Genomic DNA, 15,554 nt, shown 5'->3' with positions numbered 1-15,554 from the left:
CACTATCTAGAAACAAACCTTTCAGTTTTTTCAGCACCGTTCAAAGATACGGCCGCGTAGCTGGAGAAAAGGATACACGTTGTGGTAAAGAGACGTTGCCACGGCACGACGTCGTCGTCCCAAAAGAGCGTAGAATCCAGCCAATCACCCACTCCTTGGTCAGGTGGCGACAAGTGCCATTCGACACAACGACGTATGACATGTCCCACCATGCTATCCGTTTCCTACCCTTTGAAGATACTGCTCGTACTACATACATACAGGCGTATGGGAGGATGGGCACGAGCTCCATGCCTCGGAGAAGAGGAGGGCCCGACCGCTCAAATAAAAGAGGAGGGCCCGGGGCCGGGAAGTGCCAGCAGTGGCCAGATTCAGCCAAAGAGCAGCGTCCTTTTCAGCTACAGGGGACGAATAATCAACCAACCTACCGGGCGCGAGATCTTTCAGCTTTACCGCTGCGGGGCCATCCCATTCCGTCGTGCATCTTCTAGGCCACAAACAGCGGCAGAACAAGAAGCCAGCTTTTGGTGGCAACGACCGACTGACCCAGCGAGCAGACGGCAGGCCGCAGCGCGACCACTAGAAAATTCCGAGCTATCGTGCTCGGTTGAACCAGCAAAACATTGCTGATTTACCAAGTCACTCGCTCGCTCACCCACGGCTGACGAGGCACGCCCCACTCCTACCGCAGGAACCTGAGGAGGAGATGGATGGAGTAATAACAACGCTAGAACAACGGCCGTGGATTGCAGTTCAAACCAACCGGTGATTTTCCTTTTTCTTTTCTCCGGAGAACACAATACTTCATTCGTATCCACCAGAAGAAACCAAGCCCGGGATGATGATGATGATGATGATCCCTGACTTGGCACTCACACTCACTCCAACAACAGCACAACTCGCTGCTTCACCACACGTGGATTTGGCTTGCTTCCTCCCCCGAGGAACGAACCAAACTGGTAGAAAACAAAAAGTGAAAAGGAACAGTGGGGAGGAGGAATTTACAGGAGACTTGGCTCCGCCACCATTGTTCTTATCATCTCGCTTGAGGTTGAGGGGAAATGTACACTCGCTCGCGGACGCAAACTCGCTACTGGCTATTTACACGGGCAGGCACGCCGGCCGGCTGGCCAGCTCGTCTCGCTCTCGCCACGGGGAAAGGGGAAAACGCACGCACGCACGCACGCCACCTGGCGTGGCCAAGTTGGAATTGGTGGCTCAACAGTATCATCACTCCGCCGCAACGATCGCCGCCGGCCGGGTGGCGCGCAGGCTCCCGCTCCGCGGTTGCCGTAGCATCTCGATCAGCGCCTCAGCCTGTGGAATCGCAAAAGGAATTAGCATAACCGAAGCTGCGGATTCTGTCCGTGATTATGTATAATGGCCGAAACGATTGTGTTTCGGTGAGGAGCTGCGATTGGTACCTTGGTTTTGAGCTTGGGGCGCGCGGAGGAGGACTGGGAGAGGGCGACGAGGGGAGGGATGGCTCCCTCGCGGGCAACCATCGTGCGGTACGCGGCGTTGTCGTCGCAGATCTGGAGTAGGGAGAGGGTGGCGATCTCTTTCTGCCGCGAGGTCCCGACCTCCACCATCTCCACCAGGACGGGGATGCCGCCCTCCTCCACGGTGGCGGAGCGCCCCTCGGCGAGACCCACCAGGGAGTGGAGCACGTAGGCGGCCTTGTCCACCATGCCGGACTCCGGGTCCGACATGAGGTCCAGCAAGGGGCGCACGGCGCCGGCCTCCACGGCGCGCAGACGGTTCTCGCGCGCGCCGCTGCAGAGCGCATAGAGGGCCGTGGCTGCGTCCTTCTTCCCGCGCGGGCCGCCGGTCTCGAGGAGGGCCACCAGCAGCGGGATAGCGCCCGCGCGGCCGACGGCCGCGGCGGCGGCGCCGTCGAGCTGGGAGAGGCGGAGCAGCGCGCAGGCCGCGTTCTCCCGAGCCGCGGGCGACGCGGCCGACTTGAGCGCGCGCACTAGCGGCCGTATCGCGCCGGCCTCGACCATGAGGGCCTTGTTCTCGTCGCAGATGGAGAGGTTGAGCAGCGCGGTGACCCCGTGCTCCTGCAACAGCGGATCGGCGTGCGACAGCAGGGCCACGAGCGGCCGCACGGCCCCGGACGCGGCGATGCGGATGCGGTTGTCCGGGTTGTGCTTGGCGAGCAGGCGGAGCTCCATGGCCGCGCGGCGGAGCGAGTCCACCGAGGCCGAGGGCGACTCGAGCTCGGCGACGAGCGAGGAGATGGAGCCGTCGGAGGCCTCGGCCGCGCAGGAGAGAAGGAGGCGGTGGATGCCCGCGGCAGCGGCGGGCGTGAAGGAGAGGTCGTCGCTGCCGCACTCGCTGAAGGGCTCGGAACAGGAGGAGTCGCCGCTGTCGCTGTAGCAGCTCCGCCGCCGCGGGGAGACGGAGGCGTCCGAGTCCATCCTCTCCGCCGTGTTCTGCCGGATGCAAATGCCGCCACAGGCGGGGGCGATGAGGCGAGAGGAGGAGGGAGCTGGGGGTGGAAGAATTGGGTGCGTTGCGTTTTCGGGGAGGAGACGGTGGGGCGAGCGGATGAAATAAGGGAGGGGGATCGGGATGGAGTAGCAATAAATTAATTAAGTATTATTATTATTCGCGCAATGGCTCTTCAATCGCTCCTTTTTTTTCTTCCGCTTCTTTGGGTGGTACGATCACCGCCACCGTCAGATCCCGAATCAGACGGCCCCTCACCGCCACCCACCGTCTGAAAGGTATGGCCGTCCGATAGGCATCCAGCGGGGTACGCGGTCCGTATCTCGTTAGGGACGAACCGGTAGCACGGTGGGGGGCGAAGAGTTCAGCGCGCGACACGTGCGTCGCGATGAACCAGCGCCCGGTCGCGCACGTGAGGCCGGCAGCGGCAGGACGCGTGCAGAGCGAGCGGGCCGCACCACGCCGCGCTGCCGGTGGGCTGGGCGCCTCGTGGCCCCACTGCGCAGCGGCAGGTGGTGGAGCGGCGCAGTGGGCATGGTCCATGCCGCTGCTTTGCCCGCGGCGGGGCTGGGGCTTGGCTTGGGGTGGGAGGCAGAAACGCGCGGGTTGGTGCCGCGGCGGTCGGCAGGGGTGCCCCGTCCCCGAGTACAGTTCCCCTGATTTTGACGGTTTTGGATGTCTTCGTCGTGAAAGTGAGGGAAATGGCAGCGTCCGGAATTGGACGCAGTGTCTACAGATCTCACGCCGTTTTGGCTTCTCCTGCCGTCCTGCGTCATTCGACGAATCATACCACGTACTCCCTCCGTTTTAAAATATAAGACATTTTAGAGATTTCACTAAAAGACTACATACAAAGCAAAATGAATGAATGTACACTCTAAAATATGTCTATATACATCCGTATGTAGTTTATAGTGTAATCTTTAAAAGGTCTTATATTTAGGAACGGAAGGAGTACTACGTACTACTCCATCTGTTCCTAAATATAAGTCATTTTAGAGGTTTCACTAGTGGACTATATACGGGTGTATATAGACATATTTTAGAGTATAGATTCACTTATTTTATTTCGTATGTAGACATCTAATGAAATCTTTTAAAAGACTTATATTTAGGAACGGAGGGAGTAGTACCACATGAGCATTTTCCATGCTCCGACGGTGTCTCTTCTTCAAGCCCTTGGGTGTTTGTGCACTGGTTTTATCATTACACGAAAACTCACAGTAATCAATCTTGCGGCTTAAAGGCCCAGCCTCCAAGCATATCATAAAACCAATAGGAAATCCTATTTCGCGCTTCAGCGCCCGTTTGCAGACGGACGCCTGAAGAGCCTATCCGCTGGCCCGGCCCACTTAACGTGAGTTTTTTCTAAGTTTTTAATTCGCGAAAAGCAAAGTTGTTTGACGAATGGAACCAGCGACCTCCCAAGTCGAGGCAACCTGGTATAACCACCACGACACCAAGCGTGATGTGGTAACATAGTTTTTTCTCCATTTTGTTCTTTCTTATCTCCTTTTTATTTCATTTTGTTTTACTTTTTCATTTTCTGTTTTCTCTTCTTCCGGGTAAATGATTTTTTAGCAAATAGGTGAATGTTTCTGCAAATGGATGAACTATTTTTGATATTCGATGAACTTTTCGAAAAATCGATAAACTTTTTCTTAAATATATGAACTTTTTTTATATGGACGAACTTTTTTCAGAATCGATGTAACTCTTTTCACATGCGATGAAGTCATTTTCATATTTCATGAACTTTTTTTTCAAAATTGATGAACTGTTTTTCAAAATCAATGAACTTTTTTCAGAATGGAAGAACTTTTTTTAGAATCGATGAACTTTTTTAAAAAATTTGATGAACTTTTTTGAAGATCGATGAACTTTTCCAAAAATCAATGAGCCTTTTTAAAAAGAGATGAACTGTTTTTAAAAGTGGATGAACTTTTTTCCTTAAATATGTAAAAAAAAATGATTTCACATCATTAGAAATAGAAAAACTGGGAGGTTTTTTCCTATCGGATCAACAAAAAAAAGGAAAAAAAATGGTTGCTAACGTGATCCAGCAAAGCGAACGATCGTTTTTTACTTTTGTTTTCCAAGTGAGTAAGGGCGCTCGTGTGGCGATCCATGCGAGCAACCCTGCAAGCCCCAACTTAATAACGGACGCGTGCATCACTGCATAGGAGGTCTCAAAACCAATCTTACACTGTGTATCGTGTGTCGTTGGCTCCAAATTTGGGTCCTAGCCTGGCCCATTCTGAAGGGACAACACAAGCGAAAACCCTAGGCACAATTCTTCTACCTCGACACCGGTGAGCTCTTTGGACCAACGTGTGGCGTGGGGGATTGCTCTTCACTTCCTACGAGGGACAATTCTTCTACCTCGAGAGACTTTTGATCGATGTGTGGGTTGTCTCCGATGTCAATTTGTTTTGATGAATTGGCGGATCTACGATGCGATCGTACTAAGCCTCCTTTTTGTGGTGGCACACACCCATGATTCCGGTGGCCCTCGTGCGGTGACTTGGCTCACCCTATTCATCCTTAAGACGCTCCAGAACCAAAGTCCCTCATCAACGACACCGCATGTGCCTTCCTTCACTCTACCAAGTGGGTCAGCCATGCAGTGGGTGTCGTGGGCCAGTTGACCAAGGGCTTGGGAGGTAGGTTGTTTGCTTGTGTCATTACCATGATGGAGGCATACAAAAGTAGTTATTTCATCACAACTACTATTGCTTCATGAGAAACCCTAAGGTCCAGGTGCCTTCAAACCATATGATGATCTACAAGGCATTGTTTTAAAGACTGTTATGACTAGAGGGACCCATCGTTAGTGGAGAGGATTATGATGCAACTGCCACTCTCCTCTTTGTGCAATGCCGTTTGGATGGCTATGGCATGGAGTCGGTGTGTGGCACCGGATAACACTGATCCATTGAGGTAGTGTAGGAGTGCATGACGGTAGTGTGTGGTGGCAGTGCAGATGTCCATCCATGGTTGAGCGTGCTTAAGGCCTTGTTCACTTACACCTCTTATCAACAGGATTGAAGGGGATTGTGGTGGATTTTGACTTGTAGGGGATTATATCCACCTCAAGCCCTATGAAACCCCTCCTAAATCCCTGTCAACCGAATAAGGCCTAACTGAGCTACTGTCGGCACATCACGACCATGGTGATGATGCGATGGCTTGTCTTGTATTATCTAGGAGCCACTGGCCATATCCAGATATATGAACACATGCACTTGCCACATGCATGGGATCGTAGGAGCTTCTCTAGTGTGGTATTTTGGCAACATTGATGATATGCGGAATGATTGAGCGACTCTCCGTAGAAAGTTGATAGTGCCAATGATGAATTTGATTGCACTAATACATGAAAGTCGGTATGTTGTATGGCCATGGCCATGCCCTTCATCAACGCAAGTATATCTGCCTATGGAGCGTCATTCGCGTGAAAAAAACGTGTATGAAGCAACAATGGCACTTTCGTCATGCCTCCTTAGGATCATATCGGTTGAACCGAGCCATCCACTACCCCCCAAAAAAGTCCTCAAACGATAGGGTTGTCATATTGGTTGCAATGGCCAGGGCGGAACTTGAAAAGGGGCACTCGACGTAGGCTTTTCATATACCTCCATCCTGAGCAACTTATGCGTCAATAAAAATGTCCTCTATAAACAACAATCTCAATACCTCATCCTATCACCATTCTTCCTCGTCGTGAAGCATGGAGCGCCATTCACAGCTAGACGCTGACATGTAACCCCATTTGAGTTCATCCTAGCATCGACACTAAAGATATTATTTTAGAGCCTTTGTCGTGGGGTGGGTAACACCAGCTTCATAGAGCTTGGAGCATCTACAACCGCGATGGACAAGTCTGGCCCCTCAAACGCTCACGTCACGCCTCAACCGTCTTAAATAACTGGATTTAGCCTCGGGCAGCGAGCGGGACCGATGTCATGCCACGTCCTCTCCCCCCATCCGAGAAGGCATCCGTCGGACCGTCGGGTTTCTCGACGATTCTGCGTGGGTCCATGTCATCATACCGACGTGGTGGACCACTCCCTCATATTTGCCCCATGTCTATACAGGACATGAGGAGTTCCGGTCAGCCCGGGCGTTTGAGGCCCATTTAGGGCATCCGTCTGGGTCACTTTTTTGTGACCAATTAGTGACTGGACACCATGTCTGCATGTTTGAGACGGGTTTGAGAGGTCCGGTTGTAGATGTTCTTAGAGGAAGCAATATAGCGGCCAAATGTTACACAATGGATACTCTATGATCATCTACAACTGGACCCCGCATACCCGTCTCAAATGCTCGGACAAGCCGCGGTGTCACTGACTGGTCACAAAAATTTGACCCAGGTGGGCCTCTCAAACCGGCCCCTCATATCCAGCCCAAACATGGGGCGGATATGAGGGCCCCCGCGCACGCCCGCCGCGTTAATCTAACGGCATGGACCCACGCAGAATCGCTCGGAAACCCGTGGTCCGATGGACGCCTCCTCCATCGCCGTCGTGTGAACGCCTGGCGCCGCGTCAGCGGGTCGAGTAATCCCTAGCCCAGCTATTCAAGCCGATCCGAGGCACCAAAACCCTACCCCTCCATATTTTCCTTCTCTCATTTGGTGCAGTCGTCAGCCATGCGCCCATGCCGCCACCACTACACGTCGAGCATCAACTTTGGCTCCTTGATCAGGCCCGGATCCGGAAGGTCACGTGGCTACCTCTGACCCGGAGGATGATTTGGAGAAGGAGGAAGAGGGAAGGGGTGGTGGAGGAAGAAGAGGGGGAGGAGAAGGAGACGTGGTGGATGTGGGGAGGAGGAGTAGGCGTCAGCCCTGGATGCGAAGAAGGAGGAGAAAACGACGCTGGAAGAGGACGTGGATCTGCGGGTGGAGCAACAGGCCATCCTGAACTCACTCGCTCGGGGTCAGCTGCGGAGGTCATACGTCTTTGTCGGCAAGAGATGAAGGCGGTGCGGGTTACAACGGAGGCGACGTAGGATCCGGACGATCGGGATGAGCTAGAGGCCATCTCTGATGATAGGAATTTTCTTTTGCATGATTTGTATGGATCTAGGGGACCAAATATGAGGGAGTTGGATGTGTACGAGCAGATTTGAGGATTGACCGGTCAGTACCCGCAGACACGCCCGGTCGCGTCCGCGAGCATTCGAGGGTCCGGATTTACAAACTGTGGTTGTAGATGCTTTAAGTAAGACCAATACAAGAACTTTAAGGTTTTTTTTAATTATGCTAAAACATGGATTTTAAGCTTAATTTCCTTTTTGTGATTTTAAGATTTTTATTTTTGATAGTATGGTAAACGTCGCCTCGCAAAAAAGGTATGGTAAACCTGGATAGCACGAAAGTATCTACCGCCGCAACGTGCAAATCCAATCCTTCAAACGCCCACGGACGCAATCGGGCACGTCCGCGGACACTCACCGGTCATTCTTTATATTTTTACTTTCACAACTATGTATCTCATTTTTTCATATACGTCCAGTCACATGCATACGATTGGTAGAGATAAAGTAAGAAAAACGAAAAAAGAATAAACAAATGGAAAAGATGGGCCAAAAAATGCCTTCTTCACCTTCCGTGCGTCTCGTACGGGTGTAAGACTGTCGACACTACATACGAAACGATACACACATGATTGATTACACGCCAGAGCGGTGTGGACTGACGACAACGAAAATAAAATCCACAAGATCAATGACCGTGGAGAGCAGCAACCAGCACGACATATGTAAAGCACGTGCATAGTTACATACTAGTACAAATGCTCGTGCGTTGCACCGGGTGGAAAAAAAAATTTGTGCGTTGCAACAAGTAACAAAATTATGTATTTTTCACTTATCAAATGAAAGAGAATTACTAATTAATGTATATTTTTTAGTAAAAAGATCGAGGAGGTGTTCTTGCCCATTGGCATTCCAGCGATCCTGTCTGTAAACAATCTGTAAGGACACACGTATCATATGTTTAATGTTGCATATCAACATTGATATTTTTAAAAATAAATTATGAACATAATTTCAAACAGTATCGAAAGCCACTGGTTTATATAAAGCTTATATTAGGAGCTTCATATACATCATCGTTTATAGGATGATTATTGTGCACTATGCGAAATCGAGATGATGATTATGTACGTATTGTAACCTTCAACATATAGTATCCGATAGGAATGAACATCCCATATAATGCCAATAATTGCTATTGTGAGAGCATCAAATAATCATGTTTACGACATTTAAATGAGTATGAAACATAAATAATAGACATTTTCAAAATACCACATGTAAAGAAGGTATTAAAATATTAATTAAGGTTGCAACCCAAACATAATTATAAAAATATGTTAGATTTGAATTCCTGGTTTAAATGATATGAATATTTCGAAAAACATTTTGAATCTGCTCCTACACTCATCAAAAATCAAAGAGAAAAGAGGGCAGTTATAAAATAGCATGCATGGGATTCGAGCCCAGGATGCCTAGCTTCTAGGCAGTCCAATCAGCAAGACACCTTTGTAGTGGTGATAATTTGCAAGATTGCCTGTTTTTAACCAATCCCAACAGCCGGTATGAACGACATTCTCAGACTGCTAGATTTTGATGGAACGAATTCCAAATTTGCAACAGAGAAATCAACTCATGTGGTGTGTATTGCAGGTGGATTAAGACAAACAACAGGGGGTATGTGCAAAAATATCAGCGCTCGCCGTCTCCGCCACACTGGCGCCACGTAACTGCGTGTGAGTGGCCCAGACTAAACTTGCACATTTTAGAACAAGTTTTAAGACCGATTAGACCATGTTTAGAAGTTGTAACATGCTAGGTAAGTATAAGATCTAAGATGCTATTACCTCTTACTTATTTGCATGGCATGTGCTCCAATTCCAAATTCGTAAGAAAGGACCAGAAGAGGACGAGTCAATGTTGACAGTTTGGAGCATTAGTCGTTATTTTTTCTCCATCCATGTAGATTTAGATCAGCTCGTAGTGGAGTCGCCGTGCGAATTTCCATGGCCACGTCAACTCGTTATGCCACGCACCTTTTTTGACCTGTTTTTTCGCACCGTACACAGAGCACGGAATGAAGGTTGCCCTGCTCGGGAGAAGCGGACGCGTTCCGTCCGCTGTGGAGCCGGGAGCGGGAACGTCTGAACGTCCACCGCGACCACCACGAAAGTGCCAAAAGGCGATCAAGTGGTCTGCGCGCGCCACTTGGAAAAGGAGGATCCACGAAAGTACCGCTAAACGGATTTAAAGGTAGCAAGCACTAGGCAGCAGTACATTCACGTACTCACGTCCCCGGTCGTACTTGAATTGACATGCAGTACGTAAGCACCGATAGCATTTTGCGCGATTGAACGGCCAAAGATGGTTGAAGAACAGCTAAGGGGATGAACAAGTGAAAGGGAGAAGGTTTGGAGCAGGGGTCTAGCTCACGGTTGCGCTGGAGGTGCTGGCGACCTCACCGGTCACCGGGCAGGCGAGCCGCAGCCCATGGGGATGGGAGGAGAAGATAATTCCTGACGTGTGGAAAAAGACGCGGGGTGATGGCAACAGAAGGCCATATCGTCGCCTCGTCGGCGTAACGGCGCGGAGGTCATATTCGGCTGCTCAGAAGCTCCACGCGCCGGTGCTGATGGGCCAGCCCATGTACACGTTTACATTTGAGTGAAAGATACAAAATCGAAACCAGGGAAGAAGTTTTTAAAAGAAAAATAATGAATTTACAAAAGGTTCATGAATTTTGAAAATAAAATCACGGCGAAATAAAGTTCACCAATTTTATAAAATTTCTCTAAAATTCATAAATTTTAAAAAGACCATCGATTTTGAAAAACGTTCACAAAATTAAGAAACCTCGTCATCAAAGAAAAACTTCACTAGTTTTAAAAAATAATCAGGAAATTTAAATAAATGAAAAAGGAAAGAAAAATAGCTAAATGGGCCGGCCCAGCTTGAAAGGCTTCAGGTGCCTGTTTCACAAGCCAGTCCAAAAAATAAAGAGAGTTAAAAGAAATATTCCCTCTGTCTCGTTGCATTAGAAACATTAATAGCTGCAACACATCTAAGGTGTCAGGTGAGTAGTAACATTCCAAAAAATTTGGCCATGATTTTATTTATTAAAATTTGGCCATGGTTTATTTTAGATTTTTAATTTTGGGTTTTTCTACTGTTTTCACATCCCTTCTTGCTTTAGTTTATAAAAGATCCCTTTCCTAAAAAGGAGTTTTTGAAAAAGTTTATTGACTTGACTGTTTTCCTCAAATATTTTCCATTTAATTCTAAATCCAATGAAAACATTTTTATAAATGTTTTCTTTTACGTTTTATTTATCCAGAGCTGGCTTTTAGTTTCTTCCAAGGTCCAATTTAAACTGGAACCCTTTCGTAACTTCTTCTAAAATTCCACAAAAACTTGGTAACGAACTAGTAGGTTTTGGGATCAATTTTATGCAATAATCTAGCCAAGTGTTAAAAATTGAGCTCATTGTCTTCTTTTCTATTCTGGTCCAATTTGGTGTTTTGTACTACAAGCCGTAGATATAATTCTTCAAAAATTCTACCAAAATTTGGAGTGGTCAAGGAGCTCATATAAATGAGTTTTATGCAAAAACATATATTGGTGTTTTGAAAATTTTGAGCACCACTTCCTATTTTCTGTCTTGGACCAGTTTTGCAGTTTGCACTGCAACCCTATTAAATTCTTGCCCAAAGCTTTTGAAAATTTTACTGCTTGCACAGGACTGTGCAAAAACGTTAAGTCCAGAAATTCATCCCGAGTGGCATTGTTTGAGACCATGTTGTAGCGTCATTTTTTTCTGCCCACAATTGCACTTTTGCAAATGTTGCACTAACAAGTTTCTCATTTTCAAAAACTAACCTCGCCATCCTTGTCAGCTTCCAAAGAGACCCCAACCTGGGAAGTCTGGTATCCAGCAAGACCTTGTAGAGACCACTAGCAATCTGTCAAACACTTGATGTCCTTGACCAAATTGGCACATTTGTTAGATTGCACTATCAAGTTAACCCAGGACCAAAACAACATGTCCTCTAACCCTGTTCCATTCCCATTAGTGGATCTCGAGACTTTGGGATGCAACCAATGGCCCTCGCATGCCCTCGCATTGTGTCAAACACCTCACGGGCATGCCAAGAGCGCGCTCCAGAGCGCAGCCCTTGCAGCTAGTGCGTCCGAGCCACCGCATCCCACCTGACCCCGCGCTCTCTGGCCCTTCCCCACTCATAGAGCCGTTCAGCGCCATGCCAAGCCCCAATCGACCACCCCTTGGCTCCCCGCAGCGCTGCCGCAACATTTCCTTGGCGGCATGCGTGTGACCGTAGCTTGCCCCTGTCATGGCAGCGCCGTCCCTCCTCTCCCCGCTTGTCAGCTGCCCCTGGAGCAGTACTGGAGCTCGTACGCTTGCTCCCGAACTTGCCAGCTATCGCCACGTCGCCCCATGGCAATAGTGGATGCATGTCTCCGAGCTTATCCTCTGCCGCCAAGGGAGCTGGTGTCGCTCACCAATATAAGGCCTCCTAAACCCCCTCGAGCTGATTCATTCCATATCCCCATGACACTTTCCCCTGAGCCGCCCCAAGGTAGCGAGGCCACCGGAGATAGCCCCATTTTCTTCTCCGGCAAGTTCGGCCACTTGGCCGATTTCATTACATCCAGAGCCTCCCCCATTGATTCTTTCAAAGAAGCCTCCAAGTGAGTCCGCCTACCCATTTCAGCCCTCAATTCCATTGGAGAAGGCTTGTGTGCAGAATCCCCATTTTCGCCCGCCGCCGCCGCTGCTGGAGAGCTCGTCGCCGACGATTTTGTCCGCCCTCCGGTCGTGTCGAGCACCGGTGGAACCGCGTCGATCCCCTAGACACAAAGGTCGGATTCCCTCGCACATGGGAGGCTCCATCCACCGGCAATGCTGGTCGGAGGAAGAAGAAGGCGCAGTTGGACCAAGTCAAATGTCACCAGTGGACCCGCGGGTCCACCGTCAAGTGATCTTAGGTCGCGGCCCATGCGTTTTGAGTGGACGCGTAAACCCTGTTGTACGTCTTTCCTTCTAGTTAACGTAAAACCCAGCGAAATTGTTTTTTATTTGTTTTAAAAGAGGATCTTGACCAAACTTTGACTGGCCCTAGTTTCTAAAATAGTACTCCAAATGAGTTGATTCTTTCTCTCACCTCTTTCAAATTTTGTCTAGTTTATTTTAGTATTTATTTGAAAATTTTCTAAGACAACTTTTGTTTTTTAAATTGTGTGTTAATTAGAATATTTTATTAAACTAGGCTATGAAGAGAGGAGCAAAAACTTCGAAAGTTTTGGAGTGCAGCCTACCTCTCTACACTTGGAAGACAAGCGTACTGAATCTTGATATACTTTGGTGGTGTGTGGTTTGCTTGTTGAAGTAAACATGTTGGTTATGTACTTATGTTAAATAAGGGGTGATATTTCATGTGATGATCATGCATGTGACTTCCTAATTGAAAGCACAATTATTGCATGAGAAGTTTGGGACAGTAGTCGCATTCGTTTGCCACAAATGCCTACCTAATGGGATCCGGAGAGAGTCATTGTCTCGTGAAGATACGACTTCGGGTCTAACATCTCGTGGGTGAGAATGGTCAGCGAGGCATGTTGGGGCACGACGGTAGTGGCTCTGTCTACAGAAAACACCTTGATCGTGCTAATCATGCAGGGAATAACTTACGGCTCCTGAGTCGACCGTAGATCGAGTCGTGTCGGTATGCCACCTTAACCCATTCGTGCTGCCACAGGTCTTTCCGAAAGGGAATATGGTGCAGTAGGTGGTAAACCTATTAACAGGTACACACCAAGTAGAGAGTCCGAGATGAAGGTATCCGGGGCACTTGACTAAACCAGTCATCCGGTCAATGGGCATGGGTGTTTTCGGTCTGGGACCGATAGGGAAGATCTCTTCCCTTGTAGCGCGCGGTATAAATTTGATCCCATGCTAGTCGAGGTTGGAGCCTTCCCGACTCATGATTTTTCTCCGACAGCGTAGTCTGAGTGATGTCGGTCTTCGTGGGAGAAAAATGGATGTGTACTGGTTCTGAGATTTACTTCTAAAAATTGTACGCGGGATTAGTCCGAGTGACTATTGAAACCCGTGGGCTGTGGGTAAATAGTACACCCTTTACACAGTCAAAACTATTCGAGTAGCCGTGTCCATGATCAAGAACGACTGGTTGACTAGTCAAGTGTCAGCCTTTGAAGGAAGTTAAGAAATCGTGAGACTGGTGAGGAAATATGGTGGATGATTATAAATATTATTTTACTATGGAGTAAGCCTATGATTATGATGGATGAATATCCCTGGGACGGTTCTACCTTCTGGATATTCATTATTTATTTATTTTCTCATATAACCCCTTTATGAGGTGTCGCTTAGACGCCCGACTGCGGCATGTTTATCATTTCATATAAGCCATTTATGAGGTGTTGCTTAGACGCGCGACTACGACATGTTTATCAATTCATATAAGCCCTTTTATGTGGTGTCGTGGCACGCTTGTTATTATCTTATTCAAGCCCTGAATGTGGTGTCGCTCAGACGCCCGACTGTGGCACGCTTCTTATTATTTTATTCAAGCCTTGTATGTGGTGTCGCTCACACGCCCAACGAAGGCATGTTTTATATCACATTCGTTAATCTTACTCTAATCGATTAGTTATGAATTTCTCAGCATGATTATATTTTCATTACTAGTACTTGAGAAGTACATCATGGTTGACGAAGTATTGTGGTATTATTACAAGTGTATATTAACCCTACCAATTTATGCTTGTTTTCTTGATGTTTGCGAGTACATTCAAAGTACTCACTGGCTTGTCCATGACTATTGTCTTGGCCAGATTGCGTGCTTGGAAAGGAGGAACCCGACGTTAACCCCGGAGCCTAGGCATCGAAGACAGACCGACGCTCCAGAAGATTCCCCCTTTTATTTCGTTGCAGACGTGTAATTATTTTTATTTGTCGCATCATCATCGCATCATGCGCATCATCTGCATTGCATCGACACTCCATTGTCGCCAGTTTAAAAAAACTTGCATCCGTTATTAGTTGCGGGTTCTCTCCATTCTCATCGTCGCCCGTTTTGAGCCCGACCACACTCGCACGTGCTTGCGGCATCGTCAAAACCTTATTTTTAAAAGTGTGTATCAAATATTCACGGGTTGGGTTGAAACTTGGCGTGCGGCATTATTTTAATATAGGTAGGTCGCCTGCCAATTTTCGTCGCAATCGGAGTCTGTGTGGTACCCGAACGGTCGACCGTAGCGGCACTATCTTCGGTTATTTATTGGACGTTTTTTCGATGTTTTAAAGTCACGTTGCAGGGTGCCCGTTTTCCCTCTCGTCTCTGGCTATCCACTCTACACAACCCATCTAGCCACACTCCGCGACCGAAGCCATCTGATTACGATCGTGCGGTCGAAATCAGCCCTGAAAACTGCTAACCCTAGCCCCCTTTCCTATTTAAGCAACCTCCACCTCCAAATTTGGACAGCAAACCCTAATCCCCTCGAAATCCGCGCCCCAACCCCTAGCAGCCGCTAGCAGCCCCTGTCTCCTCCTCGCCGTGAGCCAGGCCCGCCCGGGCCCGAGGGAGGCCCGCGAAGCCCGAAGGCGCTCGCCCCTGCCCTGCCCGAGTCCCCGCCGCATCTCGTCGAGCCGCTATGCATCAGATCCCGTCAGCCCCAAGCGTCGCCGCGCCGCCGGATTCATCTGTTGGCCGTCCCAGTTCCGCCTCCAGCCGCCATCGACCCTCGTGCAAGATGCCGCCGCCGGATCCCGCATGCAGGTCGCCGGCCCCCGATCTGCGCCGTCGTCCGCCGTCGAGGCTCCAGCCGACCGAATCAGTCCACATCCGGTGCGGGGGAGCCCCTTTTGTGCCTCGCCGTGGAGCTCCGCCGCCCAGGTCCCGCTAGAGTGCCCCGCTGCCGCCTTGACCCGGCTGTCGCTCCCTCCTGCCGCTCAGGAGTGAGGTGGACGACGAGCGCCAGTGCTCGTGCCCGCGTGGGCCACGAGGAGCGAGGCCCAG

General features: G+C 49.1%; 1 protein-coding gene across 1 annotated transcript; it reads right to left on the bottom strand.

Moving 5' to 3' along the window:
• Window positions 1-746: 746 nt before the first annotated feature.
• On the bottom strand, window positions 747-2,592 carry LOC123425494 (U-box domain-containing protein 4). Its single transcript, XM_045109192.1, has 2 exons — window positions 1,425-2,592; window positions 747-1,317 (listed from the first exon to the last, which is right to left on the bottom strand). Exons 1-2 carry the CDS (start codon window positions 2,421-2,423, stop codon window positions 1,231-1,233), a joined length of 1,086 nt encoding a protein of 361 aa, XP_044965127.1. The 5' UTR covers window positions 2,424-2,592; the 3' UTR covers window positions 747-1,230.
• Window positions 2,593-15,554: the final 12,962 nt, after the last annotated feature.

Source organism: Hordeum vulgare, chromosome 2H (assembly GCF_904849725.1).
Source record: "Hordeum vulgare subsp. vulgare chromosome 2H, MorexV3_pseudomolecules_assembly, whole genome shotgun sequence".
NCBI classification, from domain to species: domain Eukaryota; kingdom Viridiplantae; phylum Streptophyta; class Magnoliopsida; order Poales; family Poaceae; genus Hordeum; species Hordeum vulgare.
This window is presented reverse-complemented; position numbering and strand designations above follow the sequence as displayed.